Below are 21,535 nucleotides of genomic sequence, written 5' to 3' on the forward strand. Positions count from 1 at the left end.
ATTTATCAGTATCTAACCTCAGTCTTAAATCTTCAACTTCCTATTGGACACCTTGAATTTGATGTCTAATAGATATTTTAAATTCAACATGTTCAAAACTGAATTCGTTTTCATTTTCCCCACATCCTCCTTTCTTCCTAACTTCTCCATTACTGTCAAAAGTATCCTCATCCTTCCAAGCATCCAGTTGTCATCCTTCATTTCTTACTTTCTTTCACCCCCACATACCCAATTAGCTGCCAATTCCTGTTGTTTCTATCTTCATACTTTAAAAGAGCTAGGGTCTTCCATTGTATCCTGGGTCATCTCTAGTCATCCTGATGAATATGTGGCCACTGGACCCAGATGATTCTGGAGGAAAAAGTGAGGCTAGTGGCCTTGCACAGCCCTCCATCACTCAAATCAAAATCAACTGCAAATCATGTCATCTCCTCCTTGATGTTATGGTCCTCTTTGAGAATGAACGACAAACCACAACCTTTATAACTTCCCCATACCTGGAACACTCTCTCTCTCTCTCTCTCTCTCTCTCTCTCTCTCTCTCTCTCTCTCTCTCTCTCTCTCTCTCTCTCTCTCTCTCCCTCCCTTTTTTAATCTTGGTTCCTTCCCTCTGAGGTTATCTCCACTTTATTCTATATATGGTATATTCATAAAGACTTGTTTGCTTATCTTACCCACTATACTATAAGCTACTGGAGAAGAGACTGTCTTTTGCCTTTCTCTGTATCTACTAAATTTAGTATAATGCCTGACGCATAAGAGGCACTAAATAAATGCTTCTTGATTTTCATTGACTCATTTCTCACATCCAATCATTTGCTAAGTTTTGTTGACTCCACCTCCAAAATATCTTTAATTCCCCTCCCCCCTTTTCCATAATTACTGCCACTACCTTTGCTCAAGTCCTCATTATATCTCCTGTTAACTAAGGTAAAAATCTTGGTTCTGTTTCCTTCCGGTCTCTTATCTCTCCAATCCATTCTGCACACAACTGCCAAATTCATCTTCCTAAAAACCAGGCTCTGATCACATACTCCCTTGTTCCAAACTTTCAGACCTCCTCATACTCTAGTGAAAATCAATGCACTGAAGGTTCTTTGCAAAACATTTAAAAGACAAATCCCTCTTAGACGATAAACTTCTTGGAGGGCAGGGACAAAGTTTTATTACTTAGGATATAACAGGTGCTTGGGAAATGTTTGATTTTTTATCTATGATTGTATCACACCCATTTCCTGAGATGGTGGTTTGCAATAATAAATAACTGTTCAAATGAAGCGACTCATACTATAGAAACACATGGATAAAGATATTTCAGTGGATTCTGAGTCATAGAATGACTCAAATCCTACTCCTTAGGTTTGAAAAGTGATTTCATCCTGCAGCACTGAAGGGGAGCAACCTCAGGTTAATCATATCCTTTCACGAAAATGGCTCAGACTAAAAAATCTGGTGTAAACAACTTTGGAGATAGTAAATGTGTGACCTATGCCCTGGGACACAAAGTATTAATGCCTGCATTATACTATTTGGAACTATTTATCCACTGACCTGATAGGCAGGTCAGAGAAAAAATATGGATACTGGAATCCTCACGAATATTTTTTAAGGAAATACATACTATGAACTCAAATGCAGAAAACTTTCAAAGCAAATGAGGGATAATTTTTCTCAATTTAGCAAGAACCTTCAAAATTAAGCTAACTGTACAGATAAATTGCAAGAAGAAACTTTTTGAGAACACTTGAGAAATGTCAGGCTGAGAAAGAAGGAAATATATTCCATCCTGGACACTCACCTTGTTCAAACACATAAAGCATATTTGTTTTAATTGGCATAGAGTTATACTTGACTTACTTTTTTCCACCTCAGGTTTTAGTCGTTTGTTTTTGATCAGTATTTTTCTTTTGAGGTCATTAGGGGATGGTAATGGTCTTCCTGGTTCAAGCTAAAATATCAAATAAAGGCATATATCTATTACTGAACAATAACCATGCACTTCATGCAAATATTAATAGAACTCCCAGATTCAGAAAGAAGATGATGATTAGTAAGCTAACAAGGGTGGTACCTAACAGGTTGGATGACAGAGTCAGGATCCCAAAAGATCCCAATAGATTGCAACTCTGGGTCAAATCTAATAACATGAATTTAAATAGGGATAAATAGTGGACAAAAAAGATGACCTTAGGCATCCCATTTCTAACCCATAGTGGCTGGGAAAGTCAATTAATCTCTCAGTTATTATACTCCTGCCATTTTGGGATATACAGGTGCACTCCACTCTCTGCCCTCTACCTGGTCCTCCAGCTTCTACCCTGCAGCACTGAGATTGATAAGAGTTTGTCTAGCAGGCCTCAGACAAACTATGCTGGACTCCAGTCATTTTTTGGACATGTCCCAGCTCTCCCTTCCCCTTCTTCCAGGCTCCCCGTGTCCCAATCCCCTAAGCAGGTTCCACTTCTTACTCAGGGAAACCAATCAATCAGCACTCAGTAGGAAAGGGAATTGAGGATGATTGTTATTATCTAGCCCAACTCATAGCTGAGGAATTCACTCTACTACCTACCTGGTAAGTGATTATCAAGGTGCTTCTGGAAGAGCTCTAGTGAAGAGACTCCCATGGTGTACCAATCAATTCTGTTAGCCAGTTACCAAATAGCTCCATTCACCATCTTTGTGTTTTCCTCTACCAAATCATCCCTCCCTGCCTAACAGTACTGTATAGGTAGTCTTTCTACATTAGAATATAATCAACCTGAAGGTAGGGTGGGATATATTATATATATAATATATATTACACTTTTTCTGCTCAATCTTTTTTTTTTCCCGTCCTGTTGAACTATTCATGAATACATTAGGGATTTTCTTGGCTGAGATACTGGAGTGATTTGCCATTTCTATCTCCAGCTCATTTGACAGATAAGGAAACTGAGGCAACCAAGATTAAGTGACTTCCCCAGGGTCAAATAGCTAGTAAGTATCTGAGGCCAGATTTGCTCTCAGAAGACCAGTCTTCCTCACTCCCAGCTCAGTACTCTATCCACTGATCTTCCTGTTTAGCACTTAGGAAGCATATAGTAAATGCTTATTCATTCATTCCTTCATTCAATACCCTAGGTAACTCTCTAAATCCTGTAATTTTCAGAGAAGGTGCCTCTCTGCATTAGTTTGATAAAGTCCTTTATTAGGAGCTCTCTACATTGATAAACTCACAGGCATAGTTAAAAAAAGTCATATTTAAGTGATTCACATGTAAGATGAAGAAAGTAAGGTTGGAATTTTCTGGGGGAAAAAAAGATCTAGAGTTTTAATGAATTTCAAGTATGAGTCAATTATATGATGAGATAGCTTCAAACAAACAAACTACCCCAATGAGAGCAGCTAATGGTGCAGTGGATAGGGTTTCTGATTCAGTGGATAGTCTTCTCAGTTCAAATCTGACTTCAAACAGATTTAATAGCTGTGTGACCTGGGCAAATCACCTAACTATATGGCTCAGTTTCCTCATCTGTAAAATGAGTTGGAGATGGAAATGGTGAACCACTCTAGTATTTTTGTCAAGAAAACTCCAAATGAGCTGAAGAAGAGTCAACATGACTGAACAAATAAAGAATGTATTAAAAGAGACTTTAGCTATGAAGGTAATAATTCCTCTCTACCTGTGCCCTAATCAGGGCATATCATATTTTGTGTATTCAGTTCTATGTGACACAGTTTTAAAAAGTCATTGGAGAACATCCAGAGCAGTTTAAAAGAACCAGTGATGCTCAACCTATAGACTTTGGAGTGGTAGGAAGAGATGATGATATATCTGTTCTCAAACATTTAATAATTATTATGTAGAAGAGTGGATACCTATATATGATATTATATAGCTACATATTCTAAAATATTACATTATCAACCTATTATATGTCTATATATCATATAGTATTACATATTTTCCATGTATCTATCTATCTCTCTCTCTCTATCTATCTATCTATCTATCTATCTATCTATCTATCTATCTATCTATCTATCTATCTGTCTGTCTGTCTGTCTGTCTGTCTACCTATCTAGTCTACCTGGCTCCAAAGGATATACTAAGCAAGAGGAGGTGGAAGAGGTAGATTTAGGCTTGGCATACTTAAAAATTTAGAGTAAAATAAAAAAAAAATAGAGTAATCCCAAAGTGGAACAGGCTACTTTGGGAAGCCATGGGAGCCTCTTCACTGGACGTTTTTAAGGAAAAGCTGGATAACCGCTTACTGGATACATAGTAGCGTAAATTTTTCAGGTATAAGTTGGGTTAGATTCATGTTCTACTTCCCTATTACTCTACCCTCAGACAGCTTGAAAGTCTAAACTGCTCTTAGTTTTTAGCTCCCTGATTCTAACTGGGTAACAACAGAACATACACTGAACAAAATCTCTTTCCTAGAATGCAATTTAAGATAAATTGCTGTTGCTGCTCTTTGTCCTTCGTTCTTGAAGAGAATGACATCAAGAAGGGTATGCCATGACATGCAAATGAATATCATTTAGGTGAGGGGGAGTTGTGCAAAGTCACCAGTCTCATTTTCTCCTCCGGAGCCATCTGGGTCCAGTGACCAGATATAGATTATGATGACTGAAGATACAGTGGAAAGCACCTTAGATTTATTCTCAAATGACCTTATTTCTGATCCTAGCTTGGCTAATGTGTCTTCCTGGACAGACTACTTGACCTCTGCCTCTCAGTTTCCTTGTTAGTGGGGTGAAGGGGTTGAGCTATGCTTCTTTCTGGCTAAAAATCAATTATCCTGAGATCCCTGTCTCCTCAGTCTTTGATTCTGAGTTCCTAGTAGTTATACATATATATGTCCACTAGATGGCAGTAGAAAGAGCTGCCATCTATTTTTTTTTTTTATCCCCTAAATGGCATCAAGCTTTCAAAATCATAGTTTTTCTTAGACTATGGCTCAGAACTGAAAATTAGCTAGCTACTCATTTTGGTAACTAACCTAGTGAATGTTTAGTCCTAGGCTAATTCCAGAAGTCCCTTACTCATCTCCTTTTTTATGTCTTCCTCTAATTGGCCACAGTAATCCTTCTGTCCTCAAAATTCTCACATCACTCATTTGGCTTTTAACATATAGTACACTCTCATACACTGTTAGATAGATGTATCTATGTGTATATTCTATCTCCCCAATTACACTGTGAGTTCCTTGAAGGCAAACAATGTTTCAATGTTTTTTTTTTAACCCCCCCATGCTTATCATAGGGCACTGTGTTTGTGTGCTCAATCAATATTTGCTGTTTTTATGATAATAATATGTTGACTTTGTGATAATTTGTGATAATAATATGAAATATGAAAATTCAGTAGTCTTTTCTATAATAATGAATTTATTGGCCCTATCTTAAAACTAAGAACTAGAATTATAGCGATTCTACCAAATGAAACTTAGGGAATTATCCTAAATGAAAATTAATAATCCCTTTTTGTCTTTTCTATTTCCACTTTACTCATTTGTTCTGTGAAAGTTCTTATGGGGAAAATCCGAAATGATATACATCTTCAATAAGTACTATGGATGGACAATGAACTGGGCCTGAACTGAATAGGAGGAATAAGAGATAAGGCTGGAAAAAAATTTGGGAAATTGCATTGTGCTTTTATCAGCTACAAGTTGTACTTTGCTTCCAAAGATTATTCTTTCAATGCTAATATTTTCCAGATATTCCTCTAAGGGGGCAGCCAGTCATGGAATAGCAGATCAGTCTTAGAAGACTCAAAATTCCGGATGACACAAAGGCAATAGAAAGACAAATAGTGGGTTTAAGAAGGTTGTGGCATGCTGATGATGAGCTGTGTGAAATAAATACATCACCGAGGTCATGTACGATGAGAAAATAGTGGGTTAGTCAAGTATCAAGAGTAAGAGATGATAAAAAGACAGCCTGAGTGCTGCATTGGTATTTACACAATATGAAAAGACCCAGAGGAAGGTGTTCAGTTATTGTTAGATCCTTCTGTGAAGAATTTTTGGGAAAGGGTGGGAAAAAAAAACATACACAAGTTAAGAAGGCATAAATAGATTGTTATTTGAGTGGGTGGTAGAAGTAGCCAAATTGATGAAATCACCAATCCATCATAGTATCAAGGATCTTTAAAGAATCAAGTAGGACATCTGTAAAGATCTGGATAATCTGATCAATGTCAAAAAATCAGACTGAGTAAGTCAGCCCCTGAAATAGATCTTTTGACCTAAATTGTCTAGTGTCTTAAACTGAAAAAAAAATAACTTTGTGATATTTATACACATGACTAATAAAATTAATATAGGTTCATTCACTCTTTCCGATATTTTTGATAATAGAGAACAAGCAGAAGGAGGTGGGGTTGTGGATTTGAGTATAACTGATAGCTTGAGATTTGGCCAAATAATTTTGCTGAGCTAAAGATAATTTCTTGAAGCCTACTGATTTCTGAAACTCATTTCAAAGGCAAGGTCTGAATATGATATTAATACAAACTGCTTGCCTGAATGTTCATTCCTAACTTCTGTATAACTGTATCTTTTTCCCGTTAATCACAATTGCTGTTTTGTGATCTGTTAACAACCACTTTTTATTGTTCAGGGAAAGAACAATAATACTTTACATTTAAATGATGACAACTTCTTCGATGATGTTTTATATAAATTATGTTATTTGATCCTTATACCACTTGAGGAAATTAATAGGGTAGCTGATTTCCCCTTCATTTTACTGATGAGTAAATCGAGCTTCAGAGAATGTAAGTGACTGATGTAAAATCAGACAGCTGGGTAGTTTGGAATCAAGGTCTATTAACCAGGCTTAACTTCATGAAACCAAACTGTGAACCCTTTCAGAAGATGCTTTATTATATTTTGAAACAGAAGACCCAATAGCTATAAGGTCTTAGGGAACTACTAAATTAAATTCACCTTAAGATTTACTTTATATCTATATATCTTGACCCCATTGTATCATGATTAAAGAGGCATGTGCCCCTAAAGCATTGGAATACATAAATATGGAAATCTTCTCTATTGGTTTGAAGATCCTACTTGACTCTTTAGAAATGCATTTCAAAACAAATCCATTTAAGCTAGAAAACCGGTCTGCTAAAAATACATACTGGATGTGATTCAAGTGCTTGTTTCAACAGGAGATCCCCAAATAGATCTTCACAATACTTGGACATCTTGTACTGTTGATATTTGCTAGGGGAAATAATTGTAATTGTCAAATTTAAACACATATTAATAATTATAGAAATAAAAAAATCATCCCCAAAGAATTCAAATAATCCTTTCTCCATAATACATGACTATTCCCTTGATGTTCACATTGAAAGTACTTTTTAAAAATATCATAAAACCTTAATTGATATATTAAAAAAGCAGAGTAACAGCTGCTTGCACAAATTGACAAGGTTAACTAACAATGTCCTCTGACTTTTCCCAGCACTGTATCTGAACCTCTGCTTTGCACTTCTTTCACTCTCCCTTACTGAAGAGCTATTTATGTATAGACCTCTTCTTCCTCTCCCCTTGCCTCCAATTTGAATGTGAGCTTCCTGAAACCAGTTTGTGTCTATCTTTAAATCCCAACATAGTGGGGGCTTAATAAATGTAGATTGAATTCATGCTGTCACCTTTAGACTAAGTAATTGTAGAAATGTATCCCAGTGTTTAACCTTTTTGGAGTACATGTTTGAACAATCTTAAAATTACTTTGGAACTTTTTTTAGACTAATACAGTATACAAAGAATTACATTAAAGCAGAGCATTTTTACTGTTTAGGACCAAAAAAAGGCATCTAGTTTGTTATTCCTTACAAAGACAGACGTATAAAGAAATAAATGGATCACTCTACCTGCAATGATTTTCAAAGGATAGAATGACAGGATACTCTGATGTAACAAAGGCTGTTTCCTTGATGGCTTGAATCACATCCTTTAAAAGGCAAACAGAGTTCATTTGTAAGAGGACCATAGTTCTTTACGTACCTACAATTCTGGTCTTCCATATTGGGGAGTGATATCCCTCTCAGTGCCTGCCATAGTGTTATATAAATTAGTGATTGTTCAATTTAAAAAAAAAACTGGTTGGAATAAATGATTGCATTCATCAAACTACCTATTGAGCTGTCAGATAGCTCCATGATTAAATGCTGTGTCAAAGCAGTCCTTGTCAATCATTGTAAAATATTCTCTGTTGTTCAACTACAATTGAATAAATAACCTGAATTAATCTACTGTGATAAATAGATGACTACAGATGAATAAATTTTGAGTTTCATGTTCCTCAGTCAAGAATGGTACTCCATTTTTCTTTGTTTCAACTTAGAATGTTTTTTCTCTCTATTGAACTACAAGTACAATTATAGCTAAAACCATACAATTTAATTTTACTTAGTTATTTTCTATGTGCTAGTTTTACCTCTCCAGACAGATTTTAAATACTTTACAAGCAAGGACAATGTATTATCAATCATTCTATAAACATTTATCAAGTACCTACTATATGCAAAGCACTGTGCTAAACTCTGGGAATAGAAAAAGAGGCAGAAGACAGTTTCCACCCTTAAGGAGCTTACAGTCTAACAGTGGAGACAACATGCAAACAGGTGTGTATAAAGCAAATGATAAATGGGAAATATTTAACAAAGGGAAGGCATTGAAATTAAGAAGGTTTGGGGAAGGCTTCTTGTAGAAGCACTGCTGGCCACATAGTATGACATTAATAAGTTTTATTGATGTCCTTCCTGTCTATCCAATAGTCCTTAAAGATACTAAGATATGACAAGAAAAATCTGTGTAAAGTTCTAAGGGATTTGGAGATATTTCCCTGAAGTCTCTCAAACATTGGCATTCTTGCCTTGTATTGATCTATGTCAATTTTACTGGTGGCTATGGATGACAGTATGTGGTAGAAAATTCATTTCAAAAAGAAAGAGGAAGAAGCAGAAAGAAATGAATGGATCATCTACCTGCCTGAATTTTCAAAGGATAGAGTGGCAGAATACTGAGATGTAACAAAGGCTGCTTTCAGAGTTTGCATTGACTTTGTAACTACAATCTACTTTCATTAATCAGCAGACCATGGCATTTATTGAGTGCACAGAATGTATGACAGTGAACTAGATAATGTGTTAAGTTAGAAAAGGAGAAAAAAAAATGTTCCTGCCATCAAAAATGCTTAAAATGTTGCCCAGAATGTTATCCCTCCTTGTCTCTGTGATGAGGTATGGGCTCTGGGAGCCCCCTTGACCTCTTCTTGAGTCCTTGAGGTACAGGCTCTGGGAACCTTCCTTGGACTCTTGATTAAATCATCCCATTTTGTGAGGCAAGTCTGTTACTAGACTTCCCACCCTATCCATCCACCCTTGAACTGGCTTAGCCCACCACTGTTTGTGGTCGTCAGGCACATCCCACCCTTAATCACTGACTGACCTCATTAACTCCTCCTGAAGACCTCCCCAAACTCCTCCTCTAGACGACCCCCTAGATTCCTACCACAACTTTCTGTATATAAGACTCCATCTCACACTATGTGGTTGGAGAGTGCCATGGAAGAGTGAGAGTGTCATAGAAGGACCTAGCACAGACTTACTCTGTGTCTAATGCAAACGAACTTTAATAAATTTTACTTTGGCTGAGAATACTCCGGTTGAATTCATTTGGCAGGACCCAGCGTGTTGGTTATTTTGGGGTCTCCAGAGCAACCCTAACCCTCTTAGTGGGAAAACTCTTCATCTGCTTTCTGGTTTTCTTGACTTCTTTTAAGTTCCAGTCAAAATTCCACATTCTAAAGGAACCCTTTCCTAACCTCAGTTTAATTATAGTGCATTGTCTGTGCTGATTATTTACAATCATTTGGAAATAATTGGCACTGATAATGCAATGTATGTGAATATAGCTATAGCAATAGATATAGATAAGGGGTGGCCAGGTAGCACAGCAAGTAAGAGCACCGGCCCCAGTGTCGGGATGACCTGGGGATCGAATCTGGGCTCAGACACTTAGCACCCACCCAGAAACACCTGGCTGTGTAACCTTGAGCAAGTTACTTAACCCCCATAGCTTAATTTAAAAAAAATAGCAATAAGAAAATCAATTTTGGGGGTGGCTAGGTGGTACAGTGAATAGAGCACCGGCCCTGGAGTCAGGAGGACCTGAGTTCAAATCCTGCCTCAGACACTTGACATACTTACTAGCCATGTGACTTTGGGCAAGTCACTTAACCCCAATTGCCCTCCAAAAAGAAAAAAAAATATATATATATATATAAAAGCAATAGATATAGATGAAGCAGTTAGGTTGCTCAGTGGATATAGAACACTAGGCCTGACATCAGAAATACCTAAGTTAAAATAAAGCCTCAGACATTTAGTAGCTGTGTGACCCTAGACAAATCACTTAACCTCTCTTTGCCTAAATTCATTGAAGAAGGAAACAGCAAACCACTGCAGTATCTTTGTCAAGAAAATCCCATCAATAGTATTGGCATATTATGGTCATGAAGAATTGGACATAATTGAATAATAATAAGAATGACAGAAAGATGAGAGAGAGAGAGAGAGAGAGAGAGAGAGAGAGAGAGAGAGAGAGAGAGAGAGAGAGAGAGAGAGAGAGAGAGAGAGAGAGAGAGAGAGAGAGAGAGAGAGAGAGAGAGAGATATCATGAAAGTGTAGGGGTGAGAGAGAGAGAGAGAGAGGAGAGAGAGAGAGAGGAGAGAGGAGAGAGAGAGAGAGAGAGGAGAGAGAGGAGAGAGAGAGAGACAGAGAGACAGAGAGAGGAGAGAGCCTAGCTATTCTTCCTTGTTTGTATTTTATCTCCTCCATTAGACTGTGAAATCATTGACAACAAAAGCTCTATTTTGCCTTTCTTTGTATCGTGAGTGCTTAGAACACTGCCTAGTACATTGCAGACACACAATAAATGTTTATCAGCTGAATTATTGACTCTGAATTTGGTGAGTCTAAACCTTATTTGTATCTACAATATTTCCTTACATGACATACATTTCTCCTTGATATTTCTGATTTATAACTAAGTGTAAAGAGTGTGACTGAAAAAGGCAGTCATTATGCAATCATGTGGGTTCTAGTCTGCTATCATCTTTCAACCTTCATTAAGTTTTTGTTATTTTTCCTCTCAGCAAACAGTGAAAAGTTAACTTTAATCTAGATTTTATTACTAATACTAATTCATTATTGCTATAAATGAACATTGCCTTACACATTTAAGGTATCATTGCTACATCATGAGTGTTACAAGTAAGTAACTGAAAAGTGATATTTATAGCCTTGATTTCCTTTTGTTTTAATTTTCTAATTTTGGACTTAAACACCTTTGGTCCAAGAGGAAGAATATATAGCTCCATTGTGCATCTGAGTCCCAGCGTTCTTCATCTTAGTCAATGTTAAAAACAGCCTTAGTTCCTTGCTTCTTTCATATCAAGAGATCTCAAAATAATTATTCCATCTGACTCTTGACTGCCCTTTTAAGGACAATGTGGATTTAGCTGAGAGATGGTTACTACTTCAAAATAGGAAAAAAAAAAAGGAGTGTGAAAAAGTAATTCTGAGGGGAAAATATTGTTCCCAATTTTCTCAAAATGAGGGAGAGTGAATACAAAAAGAGTACACAGCTAAATACAAATATTTGTGTTCACTATTTCACCGTGCAAATTTTCAATCTCTTGCTCTTCCCCACTTAGTTAGGAAGGAAAAATGACAACTGTAGTTTTTGAGGGGAAATATTGTACAAAAAGGATTCTTAACCTTTTTGTGTGTCAAGGATATGTTTCTTCTCAAAATAATGTTTTTAAATATATAAAATAAAAAACATAGGATTATAAAGGAAACCAATTATACTGAAATATGGTTACCAAATATGAAAAAAAAATACAAAAAAAAGTTAAGAGATGCCAGGTCATGAACCTCTACGGTTAGACATAGGTGCATTTTCCATCTTACCTTAAAGAGAATATCTGTACACATTGCTTTTCCATGAGTTATTATTGGTTCTTGATCTTCTCCTTTCCCATCCCAGCAATCTAGTTCAACACATCTAAGAACACAAGATAACAAATATTTAATCTTTTAAGTAGAAGAGTACTTTTAAAAAAATGTTTAAATTGAATGCAAAAATTTTTAAAGTGAATAAATTTCCTATAGGACCAGAAATATAATGAAATACATGTTATTTTAAATAAGGTGTATATATTGAAAACTTTTTCCTACTGTAACTACTTTGATTCTACAGCATGCCTACAATGTATTAAACATTATATACTTTGTGTTTTCACCACAAATATTGAGCAATTTCATTGTACAATATATTAAAAAAGAGGTATAAGTGAAAAGTTTTTAATGGTACAGTGGTGGTGGGGAACAATGATATTTTAATAGACTAATTTCTTACCTAATTAGCTAGATAAGTATTATGCTAATACCTATGCCATTGTCCTCTCATAGAAACTGAATTTGTAGTTAAATTTATAGGAAGGAAAAGGGGAAAAAGTAATATGCATTTATATTTGTCCACTATATGTCACAACATACTCAATCTCAGGCACCTTGCTTTTAAGCACTTAACAAATATTATCTCATTTCATCTTTGTAATAATCCCATGGGGAAGTGTTATTTGGTAATTGAGGAAACTGAGGTAAACAGTGTCTTGTACGTATTAAGTAAATAATAATGTGATCTGAACTCAGAGCTGCCTGACTATAGGTCCTCTGCTCCATCTACTATGCCACCCAATTGTCTCCAAATATATGCAGTAAAAATCTCTCAATCATGTTTCCTACCTGTGATTTGTTTTCACATTTTATATTTACATTGTAAACACCATTTTAACATGTACACTACTTTATTATTGCCAGTTTTAATTTCTTAAAGGCAAATTAAAATAAGTTTGTCAAAAAGGAATGAAGTAATTTTCTTTACCCCCTCTGATTATTATAGTTACGCCTTTCACATCACAGGGGTTAGAGGCATGGTGTCCCTGCAGTCTGGAAAATCCAAGTACATTTTCTGGCACTCCATTTGTACCTATGAAGAAGTCTGAATTTCTTTTTTTTTCTTTTATGTGGTGTTTATAGTAGCTCCTTATAAAATTTGGGTTAAGTATTTAGTCATAGGCTGTATGTAGGTCAATGTTAAGTAAAAATAATTTTTCTGTGTTATCTGATGGCCTTTGTGTGTCATCTGCAGCTTGCACAAAACACTCTAAATATTGCCATTTAATTTCCTATGCCAATCCACAATGTACTGAAACCATGATGGAGAAAGTCATGATGTGGAAGGGATAACTATATATACCTTTTCAGGAGATTATGATGGGTTAAATATAAGCTTATAACAATGAGATAAAAAGCAATTAGCTTGCCAACCTGCATCCAGCTAAGAGGATTTGTCTGTACATTTCCACGGAAGATTTCCCGCCAAATTGACGTCCTGTGAGATATGTGTTATGGGAAGAACTGATAAAGTAGTGGGCCAAAGGATGATCCATTTCTTGATAAAGTTCCAGGCGGTCAAGGAAGACTGGAGCATTTTCATCTGACATCAGATATCTGCAGAACCCATCACTGGATATGAGCCCTAAAAAAAGAAAAGAAAAGGCTTATATAGCCTTAAACATTTACAGAGGATGGAGGTAAAGTTATATAAGAAGTAGCTCAACAGACTGAGACTCCCTGTTTCAGTCACAGAAACTAAAGCAAGCTTGAAACAGTGAGGGTGTGAGTTTAATCTTCTTTTTCTAAAGTGTCTTCATCCTATAAAGGCAGCATTGGAGGAGGAGATGACAGGGAAGTATATTAAAAGTATTCTAACTTCACAGTTTTTTCATGCAAACAGGCAGAAATCCAGTACAAATGCTGATCCTCCCAGATGACATTGCCCTTCTCTTGCTTTCCCAAAATTACCATGTAGGTACTTTCTACATATTATGTACTTCCTACCTGGGGATGAGTTGTTTTATCCTGGTAGAATATAAGCTCTTCCAGGGTACAATGTGGGGGCAAAGAGGCTTTAAAATGTCTGTTGAAGGAATGAGTTCTCATTTTAAAGAACTATACTGAGAAATCAAATGCAATACACAGGCTTCCTGGAGTATTAGGCAGATAGGGGAAATATTGGTATTAAAATTAATTCTGCAGGTATCCATACTCTCAATGACTTTTTCCAATGATACTATCTATAATTTAAAATATTTATGCATTCATCCATTCATTTGTTTATTTATATGCCTGTTTTTTCATTGGTATGGGAAAATTCCTGGAAACTTCTTCCACTGATAGACAAACTGTCTACAGTTTAAATTCTTAGCCAGCTGACTGGGGCAGTGTGGATAAACTGACATATCCAAGGTCATATCACATTAGTATGTTTCAGAGACAGGACTTGAAATCAGGTTTTCCTGAGTTCCAAAGACAGACTCATATCTACCACATATCTTGTCTCTCTAATGTTTTACAATACACATTTTCATAAATAATGTTAAAAACATAAAGTATCTCATTTGTTAAAATAGTTTTATTCTTTTCTGTTGTTAATCTTTTTATGCCTAGTAGTGGCAACAAGAAATAAAATTGAGTTAACTTGAGTTTTCCTCAATTTTCTTTCCCTGGTGTCTCTCTAATGGAGATGCTTATAGGCCAAAAAATGCCCCTTAGAGCAGGCAATCAAAAGCTTTTTGGTAGTAGGGATGGTTTCATTCTTCATACTTGTATCTTCCATGTCTACCTGGAACATAGTAAGTACTTAATGAATGATTGTTGATTAATCAAATATTATGACCCTGGATGATTCACTAATTAGCATTATCAGCTGCTTTTACAAGTACCAAAACATGAGAAATAAGTCATAGCATAAATTTATTTGGTATTGATATGGACAATTTCTACAATATAGATACTCTCTTTATTTTCATTGAGTTTTTATAATAAGTAATTCCTTTCAAAGCACTGAAATGGAAAATTCTGCATTTAACGTTTCCATATATTTAAACATGTTAAATTTTAAAGCTCAATAATGAGAATACACAATGAAAAAAGTTCTAAATGTTATTTTATTACATGCTGAATTTAAAATTATACTCTAGCTTGTATGGTGAATCTAGTATGAAAGGTGATATATTTAAATCTCAAAATCAAAGTAAGTTACATGATCTTGGCAGTAGAAAGGTTTTCTGCTTCTTAAAATTCATTTAGCCAACATCTATGTGATTTACTTAAAATATATGCACACTTCTTGCTTTTTTTAAAGAGAAAGCAAAACAAAACAATATGTTTTCTTTATTACCTTTTGTCTTCAACTCATCATCAGGCTCATAAGTCTCAATTATTTGCATTGCTCTTTTTGTATCATAGAATGGGAATAAAATTTCATTCAGTCGAGGGTCTCGTTGATGCTAAGATTAGAAAATAACTCTGTTTAGCCTGATAGTATTTGCCATTTGCAAAATTCTTAGAATGTTTCATATAATCAAAACAGAAAATTTCTAATATATGAAATGCAGAGTATCACAACTGTAACTTAAAAGTGTCAAAATATTTCCTTCCTTCCTTCCTTCCTTCCTTCCTTCCTTCCTTCCTTCCTTCCTTCTTTCCTTCCTTCCTTCCTTCTTTCTTTCCCTGCTAAAGAAAGGATTCTTCTATGGTACATTCTCATAGAGAAAAGCAAAGGCAGAGAAACCAGCTATTCCTCAATGTCATTTTTATAGAACCAATGGCTATATGGATGATCATGCAAATTTTAGGTCTGAATCCATAAAATTTAACTGCAAACAATCACTATTCTGGTATCAGAGAAATTTTAGTATAAACATATAGTCTTCATGTCAATAACTTCATATAGCTTTTCTATAAAAGACTGATCATACAAGTTTTCCTGATCAGAATTGGAAAACATTCTATTGAGCAAGTTTGGATAATTTAATAATAGGAATATCATTGTAAAACTAATGAGAACAAGCATATAATTTGTTGATTTCTGTTTATAACTCAACTGTGATTATTTTAGTCACTTAAAAAACAGCTAAGATAAATTAATTCTAAAGGAAATCATCATCTTAAGTTCACTCACAAAGCCCATATTATGAGTTCATTAAGAAACTAGAAAAGTCATCTCACTCAATTTCAGGGCTAGAGTCTCCTGATCCTATATTAATACCAGAGGGAGGAATAATACAACTGACTTCAAAGAGAACCAATGAAAAGTCCAATTTACGAAGTCTTTTTTATTTTGGTAGTTACAATTCTTTTTTTTTTGTTGCTGTTGTTCATTGTAGATTTGAGGGCTGCACACTGTGTACCTGATTCTCCATAAAAATAAAGAAAAAAAAAGATAAAACAAAATTCAACTGAGTCATGGCAGATAAGCAGATGCAAAGCAAAAACTTCATCAATATGTATGACCATGGCAATGCTTCTTTACCCAGATATATGCACATACACGGGGAAAGGAATTTTTAGGTTTGTGGAATTTCCACCCCACCTACAATTCATATGAATAATTTGAAGGTGGTCAATGTGGATGATTGTGGCCAATAGAGCATTTTATGTAATTTCTCAAAATGCACATGTCTTTGACCCCTTTCCAAAGTCAGGGCTGTTGATTCATAATGAAGCAACAAAATCTCTTCTGAAAGTTTACTCCAATGAAGCATGCTTATAGACTAAAAAATTATAGATCATAACAATATAGCCATGCAGTGAAGGAGCATAGAGTTAATGCTACCAGCAACAGATTTCCAGCATCTAAAGAACAACAAAAACAGCCACTATATGTGCAGGATCTAGAAGAAGCAAAACTGTAAGAATAACTATGAAATGTCAAATATTATGATGCACAATATTCCTAGCTAGCAATATAGTATAGACATGCAGTTGTGTAGTCTTTTTTCTGAGAAAGTATAAACTTTCTACTTTTAGTAGAAATATATCATTTAATGAACTTATACTGAAAATGAAATAGTATCTCTTTACTCTTGTCAATATCTGTTAATGGTGGCAGGGAGGAAGATGGATGAAAGAAAATAAAAGGTTGTATCTGTGATTACAGGAAAAGCACAGTTGTCTTTTTTATTGTGTTGAGTAAAGACTAGATGTCTGTTTACTGAAATGGATCAGTAATTTATGTGATATATTCATTAACATCATCAAATCATCATCATCAAACATTTTATGTGTATATGTGAGTATGTAAGCACACAACACATATATATTTATGTATTAAAATGAAAAGAATTAACTGAGTTAATTCTATAAAATAAAGATACATAGGAAGAGACAGGATAGGGGTGGAGAGCAGAAAGAGAGAAAAAAGATGCAGGAAAAGGGAAGAGAGTTGTTCAGTTGTTTCACTTGTGACTGACTTCACTCTTTGGGCCTGATTTGAGATTTTCTTGGCAAAGAAACTAGAGAGGTTTGCTATTCCCTTCTCTAGCTCATTTGAAAGATGAGGAAACCAAAGCAAAGAGTTAAGTGACTTGTCCAGGGTCACACAATTAATAAGTGTCTGAGGCCACATTTCAACTCAGGAAGATGAATCTTCCTGACTCTAGGCCTGGGGCTCTATCACCTGTACCACCTAACTGCCTGGGAAGAGCTTAGAGAGATACAAATCAGTTTCCTCTTCTCTAAGAGAAAGATAAAAAGTAAGAGGAGAAAAGATGGAATATCCTAGTTTTGCAACTTAAAAGGTACATAACCTAGAAAGTCACTTACCCTCTAACGTTTGTTGCCTTAGTTCTAAAATGGGAATGATACTAACTACTGTATCTCATAGAGTTGTTATGAGAAGAAAATGAGGCAACAGGTATGAAACCACTCCATAAACTAAATAGTGATATAGTTGATTGCTATCATTAAAGTGTAGGGACTGATATTGCCATAAGAGAGGTAAAGGAGAGAGAGGAAGGAATGCCATTGACTTAAGGTATCACCTATCGTCTCACTGGATACATATTGGAGAATGGAGATAAAATCATCGAAACTCTGCCAAATAGGGAAATTCAAAATGGTACTTGAGAGATTATTATAAAAAAATCTGAAGCTCTGTACTAAATAAAGTCTTTGTAATGTGATTATGTGTGTCAAAGTGTTTCCTCATCTCTATGAGAGACTAACATCTCCTGGCTATTATTGTCAAAAGCAATTTATGATGGCTTTACAGAGATTTTTATTTGAATCCTTTAGCATCAGGGTCCATATGTGGAGATTCAAAATCAGATGCAAAATCCTGAAGAAAATCAACAATGGAGCTACTATCCCATGATCCTGTAATGGGAATGTAAATTTAAAGATCTTCCGCTGCCCCTAGGCTAACGTGCACCTGGAGCCTGGGGTGGGAGACTTGTTTTTCAGTAGATACTTTTTGATTGGCCAGTGAGTCAATAAGGTTGTTACATTCTCTGAGCCAGGACAAGGCTATATAAGCCCTGATGTGTAGCTTTGTTTTGGGGGCTCACTTTGAGAAGTGTTCTGTGATTTGATCAGATGAAACTCTGGGAAGCCCTTGTCCAGGGCCCCCCGGCTTTGAAACCCAGATGTTGATTTGGTATGGATGTAATGGTTGGACAATTTGGAAACTGTATACTTGATCTGTTTCTCTGTTTTGATAATTCTGTCTGTATATTTTGAAGTTTGGGGTGCTGACCTTTTTCCCCTAACTAGGTAAACAATACATATGTTTGACTGATTAAAGTAAGCTTGTTTACCCATTTTGAGTTGCTTTCCTTTATCAAAGCGGATCCAAGAACCTGTGTTGGCAGCCACCCTGGGGTGCTTGCTGCTACAGATCCTTTGGTTACTTTACATTGATAATGGTCATTCATTTAGAAAAAAATCTGGTAATGTCAGGAGATTTTATTTAGAATCGATAGGCAACAAATATTCATTAATCACTGATTATGTGTCAAGTGTGTCAGTGTGAAATATGTCAGTGCTAAGCAAGCTAAACTATGAATCCTGTTACTATTTTCTTTTTTGCTTTCTGGAGGGCAGTTGGGGTTAAGTGACTTGCCCAAGGTCACACGGCTAGTTTTTTGTGTTAAGTGTCTGAGGCCACATTTGAACTCAGGTCCTCCTGACTCCAGGGCCAGTTCTCTATTCACTGTACCACCTAGCTGCCCCTACTATTTTCTTAATAATGGCAATGATGGCTGATACATTTTTATTTTTTTCACTTTCCTGACAGCTGACAGTAATAATAATATTTAAAATGGTCTATTATAAAGCTTTAATATTTACAAAGTACTATATTACTTCCCACTCAGCGGCAATGTTTGTTCCAGTTCTATGTGCCAATCAGACTGGGTTGGTGTAGGTTTAGATTTTAGTCATGGTTTTGACACTACTAACTAGCTATACAAGCCAGGACACATTGCCTAACTTCTTTGGAATTAATATTCCTCATTACAGTGTGTGTTTTCTGAACTAGATAATCTCTAAGCTGTCTTTCATGTATAGGATCTAATGATTTCTTGTATTCGATTAGACTGTCTATTTGATAAACCATCTATTATAGAAGACCCCTAAAGTCCATTCTAGGAACACAATTCTGTGACTCTATTTGAAATAGTTAGTGTCTCTTCATAGTAGCAACTACCTAGCTTTAATTCCCAACGTGATCAATATAACTAACTTTTGATTTCTCAAACCATCCAAGGCTCTCTTTATCCTCCTTATATTTTAAGCTTTTTGGCTATTTCTGTACTCATTAATATCTTCATCTGAGTATACAAATAGAGAGGAAAAACAGGACTAAAAGCATTCAATTCAGGGCAGCGAGGTGGCACAGTGAATACAACACCAGTCCTGAAGTCAGGAGGACCTGAGTTCAAATCCGACCCCAGACACTTAACACACTTTCAAGCTGTGTGGCCTTGGGCAAGTCACTTAACCCCAATTGCCTTGCCTTCTCCCCTACAAAAAAAATAATAAAAACAGTCAATTCAATTATTAGGAATAGATTTGTGTTGGAAACTAAATGAATTTCAATCTATCATTGGGCTCTGTGATCAGAGATGACAATTTTGTGGTCCTGATTAAATAAACAAATTGAAGCTTATATCAATTCTCACTGCCAGTTTTATCCACTTGGACTTTGTTATTTTAATAATGAAGGCAAAGAGAACTTTCCTTAAACCATCATAGAGGATCCACACACTTAACTGTGACAAAATTTACTAGCCTGAAATGGTTGGATGCCATTGGCTAAATTCACTTTCTCACTTGATTCATCTCTTTGCTAAAGATGAAGAATGACAGAATGTATGTATCTGACTAAAGCTATACTGCATTATTTATCACACAATACTCGAAAATACTGGCTGAATTGAAGCGATCATATCTATTAACATAGTTGTCTGTAATCACCATATATCAGCAACCAGAGAAAATTTGGCCCTGAACTGAATCAATCATTCCCATTATTCAAAATCAAAGTGTCTCCTCTCTCTCTGCAGGATTCATGTGGAAGAAAGGGAGAGAAAGTATTTAAAATAAATACATAGTTTTAGCGATTATAATAGGATGCTAGAAGGAGGCCTATCAAAATGAGTAGAAAAATGAGAGTATATTTTCCAAGCTGTTTTTATGTCTTAGACTTTCAAAAATTGTAAGCACACTAAAAGAAAAAGCAGAACAACAATCGTTACAAAAGACAGGGAAGGACTCTTAGAAAGCTGAATCTGTACTTACAACATTAGTAACTCTTCTTAGTGAGAAACATGCAGTTATAAGTAAGATATAAGAAATGTTTAGTAATTTCTTTGAAGCCAGATTCACTACATATGCATGAAGTACATTTTCCCAATTGCAGTAAGTCAACATATACCATCAACTTCCTCTTCCATATTAATATCTAATCCTTACAGGGAAATGTGTTTCTTGGCCCACCTTAACAATGCTTTGATTATTAATGATTCAAAGTGCAAGAATAGGACGAGCTAAATGGAGCGTCAGCATGTATTGATGAAAACCATTCTAAGCAATCTACTTTTCTGGAAAATCTACAATATAAGAATGTGGATAAAATCTGGGTAAAGATTGCAAGCATAGAATATGCATGACTGAGAACGGACAGAGCACATAACCACTCAGAAAGATATTTCAAGTAAAATAAGGACGAAATTATAGTAAATTAATTTAAACAGTATCTTCCCTTTATATTGCATATATTAAATCTCTGATTAACATAATTCCTAAAAGCACAAATATAAATAAAATACTAAGCCACTGAAAACTCGTGGTGAAATAAAGAAAGGGGAGTGGCAATGAGAAGATCAATATGAATAACCTATCTAATCTATTTCAAGTCCTTTTTTATTATGACATATCAAACATCTGCTATGTGCCTGGCTCTGAGATGGCCTTTAGTTTTTTTGTTTGTTTTGTGGTGACCATTATATATGTACACATATACAAAGATATATACATATGCATCTATATATAAATATCACATTTAAACAAAAAAATGCATTGTTCTACTAATCTGTACAATAGCAAAATTTC

At 35.4% G+C, this 21,535-nt stretch overlaps 1 protein-coding gene across 10 annotated transcripts in view; it reads right to left on the bottom strand.

The window, feature by feature from the left end:
- PLCB4 (phospholipase C beta 4) overlaps window positions 1-21,535 on the bottom strand; it is a 537,045-nt gene that overhangs the window by 108,884 nt on the left and 406,626 nt on the right. For all 10 annotated transcript variants that reach the window (XM_069065424.1, XM_069065423.1, XM_069065418.1 and 7 more), the window contains 6 exons: window positions 15,321-15,429; window positions 13,406-13,616; window positions 11,984-12,077; window positions 7,877-7,956; window positions 7,136-7,220; window positions 1,858-1,948 (listed from right to left, as the gene is read on the bottom strand). In XM_069065424.1, the coding sequence (XP_068921525.1) occupies window positions 1,858-1,948; window positions 7,136-7,220; window positions 7,877-7,956; window positions 11,984-12,077; window positions 13,406-13,616; window positions 15,321-15,429 (670 nt within the window). The remainder of the gene's footprint in view (window positions 1-1,857; window positions 1,949-7,135; window positions 7,221-7,876; window positions 7,957-11,983; window positions 12,078-13,405; window positions 13,617-15,320; window positions 15,430-21,535) is intronic.

Source organism: Petaurus breviceps, unplaced genomic scaffold (assembly GCF_028583685.1).
Source record: "Petaurus breviceps papuanus isolate PSGF00001 unplaced genomic scaffold, PetGlider_PUasm1.0 90686, whole genome shotgun sequence".
Lineage (NCBI taxonomy): Eukaryota > Metazoa > Chordata > Mammalia > Diprotodontia > Petauridae > Petaurus > Petaurus breviceps.